The sequence below is a fragment of the Mytilus edulis genome, chromosome 11 (assembly GCF_963676685.1).
Source record: "Mytilus edulis chromosome 11, xbMytEdul2.2, whole genome shotgun sequence".
Lineage (NCBI taxonomy): Eukaryota > Metazoa > Mollusca > Bivalvia > Mytilida > Mytilidae > Mytilus > Mytilus edulis.
Window position 1 is genome coordinate 62392175 of NC_092354.1, and position 10155 is coordinate 62402329.

Sequence of the window (10155 nt, forward strand, 5' to 3'; positions counted from 1 at the left end):
TTTCTTTTTTTAGCCATGGCGTTGTAAGTTGATTTTCTATCAACGAGCTCCTCTGGTATTCCGTGTCGCTCTTGTCTTATAATATTGATATACACTTTAGAATCACTGTCAAGCTAACATACTCATAAAGAAAAACAAATTTTACAAAACAAATTTAGTTGTAAAAGATTACTACACGACCTTTCTTGAAAAGTTCTGTTTGCTTGCTACATTTCATGATATATGTACCACGACAAAGCTGATTATTTGGTAAATTTAGGTTTTTAACGAAAAATTTAAATTAATGATTTTCCCTATTTTGTCTGGATATTCCATATTTCCTTAAAAATGGCACACTAATATATGTTATACAGCGATTAAAATGACAACTTTGTAGGTTTTATTTTTATTTGAATATCCCATCAAACTTTCCTGAAGGTATTTCTCCTCCATTTACCGCTGATCACAGTGGCTATTCTAAATAAAATAAAAAGAAAAGCGGATTACTTGTTATATTCTGTAGTATAGGTAATAATTATCAGTTGTGTCTTTGTTTTCAAATTAGTTTGATATTCAATTTGTTTAGTTTCATAGATATATGTTAAGTCTATGGATAGTTACTAATGAATTATGCGTAGTGGTTAGAGCTCGATGGGTTAAAATGGCCAAGAGATACATGAAATAAGCAGATCGTTAAAAATTTTCCCTGATTTATAAGGTACTTTCGTTCAATTGAAACAATTACCGCGTAATAAAATATGAAAAAAACTCGGGCTGTGGAAGACATCTGAGCACTTTACATTATGAACAATACTTTAGCATATGTAATAATGCGAAAATATAGTCGACACAAATTAACATGTTGAACATATACGATAAAAGACAGTAACAAACAATGAAATTAAAGTTTGTATAAATTTTTTTAAGCTTTTTGTACAGATATTTCAAGAAAGACTAAATATAAATGCATCATGTATGTTTGTTTTTATCTATACGACAAAATCATTGCTGGAACTTACATCTGTAAGGATGGTGTTGATTCAAATTTCAATGTATATATAGTCAATACTTACTGCATGTCGCTTGCAGACAAATTTGTTTTTACGACTGCAGATAGTATCATTCCATTTACCATTGACATACATGTGACAACAGTGTTCGCCTTGATCGTTGTGGTTATTCGGTTCCCCTTTTTTCCAATTAGAGTAAGTCAAAGGTACGTAATCATATGACCAGATCCAAATTCCTGTTTCAAAGTTTGTTGCTCCAATCCAGTAAAGATCAGTGTCTGCAGATAAAAAATGTCTTTTGATTATCAATACTTAGAACAGGTGTAAGAATGCAACGGGGTTAACCATGTTTATAATAACTTAACTTAACCCTCTTTCTGCAATACACATTCACAAATCAATGCGCACAGCAAATGTCATTTTAAAAGGAGTCCGAATCCAAGGTAATATATCTTTTGATTTATTGGTGGTGTTCTATTGCCACTTGTAAACGCCAGTTAAGGTTATTTTGTGGCTGCCGGTTTTTATTGTTTGGCCAAGCTTAATTGTCTTTCAACAGACAAAAAACAATCCAAGGAAACTACGACGAGGTTGAGTGCACCCGCACGGGTGTGGGTCGAACGCACAACCTCAATGTTTACTGAATTGTGACTACAGAAGTAGAACTAATTAGACCACTTGTCCAAAAAGCCCCCCCTCCCTTCCCGAGGTGACAGAAAAAATTAAACTAAGCAACATAACACTGATCAACAGGAATTAACAAAGATCTACTAGTAGTTACTTATGTGCCAGCTCATGACCCTAATCAAGTGATTGAAAGATTATGTCTTCGACGTATGAAAAATAAAGCACAATCCCTCTTGTAGGATTTTAGTATCATATCATCATAAAGTATACGAAAATAACATAACCTGTACCATGCATACAGGCAACTTGGTTTTGAATAAATGTTTTGTATTTTATATGCAACGGCACTGTGATTAAATTAATGGTAATCCTATACATACCAACAGTATCGTAATTATATTCCTTCTTAATAAGTCTATTTAAAGGTTAAGTTAGATTTTGAGATACATGAAGACATTTGGGTGGTTTGTATAGAGTATAACGATAACATAGAGAATGGAAATGGGGAATATGTCAAAGAAACAACAACCCGATCATAGAGCATACAACAGTCGAAGTCCACCAATGAGTCGTCAATGCAACACGAAACTCCCGCGTCCGGAGGCGTCCTTTAGCTGGCCCCAAAACAAATATGCATACTAGTTCAATGATAATGAACGCCATAATAAAATCCGAATTATACACAAAAATCATACATGACTGACAAAGGTCAGAGGCTCCTGACTTGGGACAGGTGCAAAAATGCTGCGGGGTTAAACACGTTTTTTGAGATTCCAACTCTCCTGTTTTACCTCTAGTCAATGTAGAAAAAAACACACACACAACAATACGCACATTAAAACTCAGTTCAAGAGAATACTAAGTATGACTTCATGACAGCATAAAGGCATTTGAAATTTCTGAACGTATCAAATATCTACAGGTGGCTTAATATTACGAACCCTGTCATGCGCCAATGATATAATTTGATAATTTTGTTTCGAGATATGAAAAAAACTGGTTTGATAATGTTCCAGTAGTACATAGAAAAATTTAGTTACAATCAATAACGTTGTTTCAAACAGGAGTGATCGAACAATTTGAAATACACAAACACCATTATATATAAGAGAACGATATCATCTAAAAATGAATAACTTACAATAGGAAATGTAAATACATTTTCTTATTTGACTTTGAGATTGTATTTAGTTTTGTGTTTACCTTTCAGGTTCGACTGTACCCAGTTGTTTTCAGTAACATCTTTTACATAGGCAAGGAAGGCATTTTGAGACCTGCAGTATCTCTGAAATTTAAAATGATCTTATTTGATGAAGAAATAATAATATCCGGATAAAACATCAAGTTACGTTAGCAACGTCATAACTAGTAAATTAGTATTGATAATCCGTACACAAATCATTATTATAGTATTATATTGTCCTTGGCATGTAATATTCTGTCATAAATACGTATACATCTTTTCATTAAAACATACTAATTCAAAATTAGTTGAAAACATATACAATTTAATTATTAAATGTTATGTTTGCAAACATATACAATTTAATTGTTAAATGTTATGTTTGCAAACATGACATTAAAGACATACTTCGGCTTCAAACCAGGTCCTTTTATCATCGCTGAAATAATAACACTGATGGTTGAACTGTTTCCATCCTGATTTACAGGTAATGGCTGGGTCTAATTTAATGAAAATGAAACACATTTATTATAATGTACATTTTACATAGCGTGGCAGGAAACAGGTTTACAATTTATTTAAATTATTTACAATTGTCTCCGCTATTTGTCTTTCTGTTATATGCATTAACTGTTTTGTTTTAACATTTATAATTATACTAGTTGTTTTAATTTGTTGTATCTAACTTCAAATTCTAACTTTGCAATTATGAATTTGTAGCAGTACGACGTGGTTTGTAACTATTCAACTATATTTACTTTGAACACAAAAGTTCCATGTTAAAAATATATTATTGGCTATGTTATGATTAACTCTCTTTGGAACTTCACAACATATGTAAATAATCCAACTAAACACAGTCTGAACTCCTGAAAGATGTTATGTCGACGCCAGTTCACGGTTGAAAATACCCCAAACACAATATAATTTGTACTAAAATTTGAACAAAGACTTACCTTGGAGTAACTGTTCAATGTCTCCTAAATTAGTTCTCATCTGTGACCTTTTGGACTCCGTCAGACATATATCAGCATTTGCAGAGGCTATTACCAAGATGGTAGTGAGTAGAAACAGCGCTGAAAATATAGAGTGTATTCTTTTATGTTTTTCAACTCCTTTTAGGTTTGAAATATTTTTAATGCGATAGACCATTCAACATGTATAATTAAAATTAAAACAAAATCTTTATACATTTTGAAGAATTAAGTAAAGGTTTTAAGGTGGCTTTGGTGTCTCCCTCTATCTTTGATTTTGAAGAAGCAGATAACGTTGGTCTAGATATTTGATGAAATGTGCAAATTTTGGCAGTTATATGTAATTTTCGCATTTTATCTTAAAGTTCTGATAGTACGTTTTCTTTTTATCACACAAAATTTGATTTTTCATGCATAATCTATACAAAATCTGATAATTGTGCACAACCTGTAGCGTTAATAAAAATGCCCGATGACCCCTACTTTTAATATATTTCTGAAAAAAGCATTATAAAACTTCATTTTGACAAGTTATCAAAAATTTCTACCAATTTTAATTAAGACGCCTTAGCCACCTTAAGTAATTTGTAGTAACGACATCCCTGATTTACGAATTTACAATTAATACATAGATTACGTTAATTAAAATCGAAAAAGTCACAACAGACACGGCCATAGGAAAATCATCATAAAAAAAGGAAAATTAACAATACGGGAACGAAACATCGTCCTTTTTGTCATAGCGCGGAGTTTAAAGTAAGTCGCTTTTGGTAAATTGAAGAAAGTTCTTGATTATTCAACGAAAAAATATTATCAATATAACGGAAAATGCTGTTGAATTTATCAAATAAAATCATACATTTTAGAATTCTAATTTTATATTTGCGCCAGATGCGCATTTAGTCTACACAAGACTTATCAGTGACGTTCGAATGGAAAACAAGTTTAAAAAGCCTAGTAATGAAGTACGAATTTGAAGGCCATTAGGTTCCAACAATTCCTAAAATATTTGCTGATATTAGCTAACTTAAAGGTAATCTATTTCTTAGGTAGACATTTATACGATTCTTTATTAAGCTCGGTCATAAACTATGATGCATAACATATAAAACAAGCCTGATATTAAAAGGGGCGCAATTGCTGCCAACAGGAATACCTACAATCTGTTAAAAAACTTCAAAACCATCAAAAGCACATTATTTATCAAAAACATTTATTGAATGTTTTACCCTAAAAAAAAAAGATTTACATACGTATGTGGTGCAACAGTTTAAAGAAGAAATAAACATTTGAATGTTTGTATTTTATTTTACTTCTATTTTACTTGCTTTTTTTAATTATTTTATTGCTTCTTTTAATTGTAAATAATATAGAGAAATTATTGACTAACCTTGCATTCTTATAACAAAACACATGTCCTTCTCCGCGTAAAATAATTCTTCGACGTAGAATTTCCCTATTTATACTTCTGTTTTTTTTCCGGTGGGTAAACATGTACGGAAGAACGCAACATTTTTATCCGGATGAAATCTTAACGAAATGAAATGCGTACATGTAGATGTCATGTATCAGTTGTAGGTCAAGTTTAGAATACCTATATATAATTTGAAAGGGGAAAACTATGTATATATGCATATATTTAAAAATATGATTATTTTTTTATTATTAAATTCGCTTACTATTCCACCACAGATATTTTCATTTAAAGGTTCTATACAAATACTAAAACTAGACTTTATTCTTAATTTCATAAACAGAAAACAGACAAAATAGAAAGCTAATTGATATGTTTATATTAAGAGATGAGCAACGCATTTTTCACATAGACATTTCAAATTGGCAATTTCACACTCTTTCTTTACTATGCCCAAACCAAATGTTATGAAACTTATAGACAATGCGTATTGCCAATAAACACATATCAAGTGATGATTTGGTTAGCGTCACTATCGCCTTTCTTGAGTTTCTTCATTGATTTGTGTTATTGAAAAATAAAGGCTCTCAAACGCTGGATTAATCTTATCACAAATGGCATATATTTAAAAATAAGATTATTTTTTTATTATTAAATTCGCTTACTATTCCACCACTGATATTTTCATTTAAAGGTTCGGTGTGATACGAAAAATATCTATTCACGTGGGAGTTAGATAACAGGCCCCAACCATAAGAGAACAAAGGCTATCAAAGACCTGATTAATCTTATCACAAATGGCATTAAGTTTCATTCAAAGATGATGCAACCCAAGTTTGTTGGTAACAGTTAATTTACTCGTGCTTATGGACAAGCAAAGGCAACATCCTTAAGATATGACAAGATATCAGAGAAATAAGCATTGAAACAGACCATGTGTTGGTCCATTGATATTAAAACTCATACCGGCTTTCTTTAAATTGATTAAAACCATCAATTAGACCTCAGTATTTTCCGGAGACATGTACGGAAGAACGAAACATTATCATCCGGATGAAATTACAAGGACAAACAATGACTATATGTAGTTGTCATGTTACAGGCCAAGTTTAAAATATTAGTATGAGATTTGAAAAGGAATGTATTATGTATATTTGAAGTTCATTAAAATTATTAAAATCGCGAACTGTGTGTTGGTCCATTGATATTCAAACGAATACATGTATATCACTACATATAGTAGGCATGTTCCAGTTTCATACTTAGATAATTCTTATATCATTTGCATATCTATAAATACTTGAATTGGATTGGTCTAGTAGAGTTTTTCTCTTGGTTTACACTTCGATAAACCATGTTTCCGAAACTACTTTTGTAATCTATTCATGCGCGATACACATTCTTGCAGGGATACTTGGATTCTCTGCAAGTTGAGATTATAAAACAATTGCATAACAGTTGTTTATATTCTAATGCATATATAACCAAAAGAAAAGAAATAAAATAAATGCACTAAAGCTTCGAAAATTAATAAAAATAAAATTTAAATAAAATTCCGGGAAATTTCACGAATGATTTGACGAACTCACGTCATGGCAAAACACGACGTCATACGATTGAAAACTTTCAGACGGAAGATTATTTCGTTACTTGTACGCTTCAAATTCGGATAGTTTCTAATTAAAATGAAGTTTTTGAGGTAGGTGCTAGTTCATTTTAGATTCTGTTGCATTTATCAAACATTTAAGTTTTTATAGAAAGTCAAGATGGCGGCGTACTCATTAGTTACGACACGCCATTGTGCTTCTGATGGTACATGTAGTAGCCATCAAAGTAATAATGTAAATTAATAATCGCGTATGTTTGGCCGAAGAATTATAAGGATTAAACACATTTTTTCTAGAGGTTATTGTAAACCGGGTCTCTAACTCACAAACTTGACATAAAAGTCCTTCGGACTTTTATTCAGTTTGTGAGTTAACCGCCCCGGTTTACACATCAATAACCTCTAGAAAAAATGTGTTTAATCCTATATTAAAGGTAGTAATATATTCGTTGAAAATAATGAATAATGTATACAGGGATGGGGTTGATTACTTTAAAATGTAATCGATTAAATTACAATTACTTTGCTTCTAAAATGTAATCGACTACATTACAACTACACCTTATTTCAAATGTAATTGATTACATTAGATAACTTTTCTTTAAAGTAATCATGATTACTTGTGATTACTTATGATTACATTGTATATTGCAATATTAAAGAATTTCTAATAACTTTTTATCCTCACGAAAAAGCTAATTTTGGTGATATGTTTGAAAGCCATAATTTATTAATCTTTTTCAAAAAAATTTACAGTGTACAGTGTAACTAGTTATCAAAGGTACTAGGATTATAATTAAGTACGCCAGACGCGCGTTTCGTCTTCATAAGACTCACCAGTGACGCTCATATCAAAACATTTATAAAGCCAAACAAGTACAAAGTTGAAGAACTTTAAGGATCCAAAATTCCAAAAAGTTGTGCCAAATACGGCTAAGGTAATCTATGCCTGGGATAAGAAAAATTCAAAGTTTTGTAACAGGAAATTTATTAAAATGACCACATTATTGATATTCATTTCATCACTGAAGTGTTGACTACTGGGCTGGTGATACCCTCGGGGACGAAACGTCCACCAGCAGTGGCATCGACCCAGTGGTGAAAATAGTTATCAAAGGTAGCAGTAAACATGTGTAATTTGATAACATAGCTATAGACAAGTGTCCTTTCCCTATGTAACAGAAATAACTTTGTTTTTTCTACAAATTTTAACCAACTGCCCAATTCACTAAACCTGGACAAATAATGAAAAATCAATTAAGTATAGTTTTATTGTCTGTTGGGACATAATTGACACATCCATAAATGTTTTTACAGGTGTTCATCACTACTTCCATTTTTTAACAAACAATAGGTGAGCTTGGGTATTAAAATTTTATGGTCTTAATTGCAATATCAATAAAGTTATAAGTGGCAAATGGTCATAACTTGTTTGAAAACTTTGGAAACATTTATATCATAATATTTATGGAAAACAAAATTTATTAAAATTGTCAAAAAATGAAATATAATTTTAAATTCCATTTTTGAATTAAAAGGACTCATGCATTTATGTATGTCGACCCTCAAAGTCAAATTGGAACTAAATGTTTTCTGCTTTTGAATTTCATTGTATTTTTATAAAAATATTAGTCATACTTATATGAAATTGGAGTTAATATCAGAAGTGTTCAATCAATGAAGAAAAATGCTTTCGAGACATACTCTTATATCATAAGAGCTCAATCTCACACAATGAAGAAAAATGATCAACCTCACAAACACCGGAAATCAAATTCCTTTAGTAAACTGTTAACAAAATAAAACACTTGGTTATACAAAACTTGTTATATAGATGATACTATTTATCACATTAAACAAAGTCCAATCATAGTGAATACTAGTTTCATGATTTTTCTTTCATGCTTTACATTTTCATAATGTCTATCAAATATTATTTTCCTATGCACCAGTATACAGATTTGTTATCAGCAAGTAATCATATGAATGTAATCCTAAAGTAATCTAAAAGTAATCATGATTACACATGTTTTTGGCAATGTAATCGATTACATTATGATTACTTGTAAACAGAAATGTCATGTTTACTGATAACATATGATTACACTGCAAAATTTAATCGATTACAGCTGATTACGATTACCCCATGCCTGAATGTATATTAACATCGCCAACTATGTGTTGGTCCATGGCCATTGATATTAAAGCTCTTACATGCGTACTTTAAATTTATTAAACTTGCATTAGATGTGCACATGAAATAATTCTGAAATTTACAAAAAACATATATATGTATTTTGCTCGGGTATATTCTTTAAACTTTTAATATCTGAAAAATGTGCTTGTCTGAGATCTCTCCAGTCTCCATTAATATTTTATAAATTAGGTGAAATATGTTTATGGTCTAAATGATATTATTTATGAACCATAGGCAGGTAATATTCATGTCTTAAATGTCCTGTAGCTACCACCTGATAGGTATTTTTGTTTAACAATGTAAATAAGGGGTTGTTATTCATGGTGGTTTTAATTGTGATACTAGACTGATGTTTTTTAAACATGTTTTTGAACATGTTTTGACCTACAAAACATCCAAGGCTGCATCCTGTTGTTTTTTACTTGTTTTACTTGTTAATACTGTGAAAAACAAAATTTTCGCCATTAATAGGATTTTGGAACAGAATGTGTTAACATTGATTAATTTATAATGAATGAAGATGCATGGGGAAATTTTATAACAGAAATAATTGTCAATAGTAACCGTAGTAAACAGCAACTAGAGAGTGAGCGTGGGAACGTTTACTGCACATATATATTGACATATATTACAAACGACAGTACCTTGTCTGATTGTAGAACATACATTGTTACATATAACTAATGAAGTCCATAGATGTTGTTTCGCTATCTTGTGTGACATGAAGGGGCTAAGCACAGAAAAGCATTACAATCATATAATTTGTAGAACTGAAAATAACAAAACGCCACACATGGTGTTGTTTTTGTTGCTCTTTTTAAGTAATCCACAATAAGAAACACGAGTCCGCATCATTGAACATCCTCCTAAACACATAGTTCAGCAAGACCTTACACTTGGTCGTGATGGGGGACAACATCACTTGGCGTCTATCGTCCATCGTCGTTCACTTTTACAAAAATATTCTCCTCTAAAACTACTAAGCCAAATTAAACCAAACTTGGCCACAATCATCAGTAGGGAATCTGGTTTAAAAAACGTATCCGGTGATCCGGCCAACCAACCAAGAAGGCCGCCATGGCTAAAATAGATTATAGGGATAAAATGTAGATTTTGGATAATATCTCTGAAACCAAAGCATTTAAAGCAAATCTGACATGGGGTA

At 31.3% G+C, this 10155-nt stretch overlaps 1 protein-coding gene across 1 annotated transcript; it reads right to left on the reverse strand.

The window, feature by feature from the left end:
* Nucleotides 1–369: 369 nt before the first annotated feature.
* LOC139494921 (perlucin-like protein) lies at nt 370–5243 on the reverse strand. The gene is made up of 6 exons (XM_071283052.1): nt 5164–5243; nt 3756–3875; nt 3208–3299; nt 2820–2901; nt 1053–1267; nt 370–456 (listed from the first exon to the last, which is right to left on the reverse strand). The coding sequence occupies exons 1-6, from the start codon at nt 5186–5188 to the stop codon at nt 433–435; spliced, it is 558 nt and encodes a 185-aa protein (XP_071139153.1). The 5' UTR covers nt 5189–5243; the 3' UTR covers nt 370–432.
* Between the last annotated feature and the right edge of the window lie 4912 nt (nt 5244–10155).

Bases quoted from the DNA above. Each gene is read 5' to 3' on its own strand.
- LOC139494921 (XM_071283052.1), bottom strand. From the start codon at position 5,188: ATGTGTTTTGTTATAAGAATGCAAG. The intron at 2,902-3,207 runs GTATGTCTTTAA...TTTAAATTTCAG, and splicing joins GGACCTGGTTTGAAGCCGAA to AGATACTGCAGGTCTCAAAA. The intron at 1,268-2,819 runs GTAAACACAAAA...TTTTATCTGCAG, and splicing joins GGTACAGTCGAACCTGAAAG to ACACTGATCTTTACTGGATT.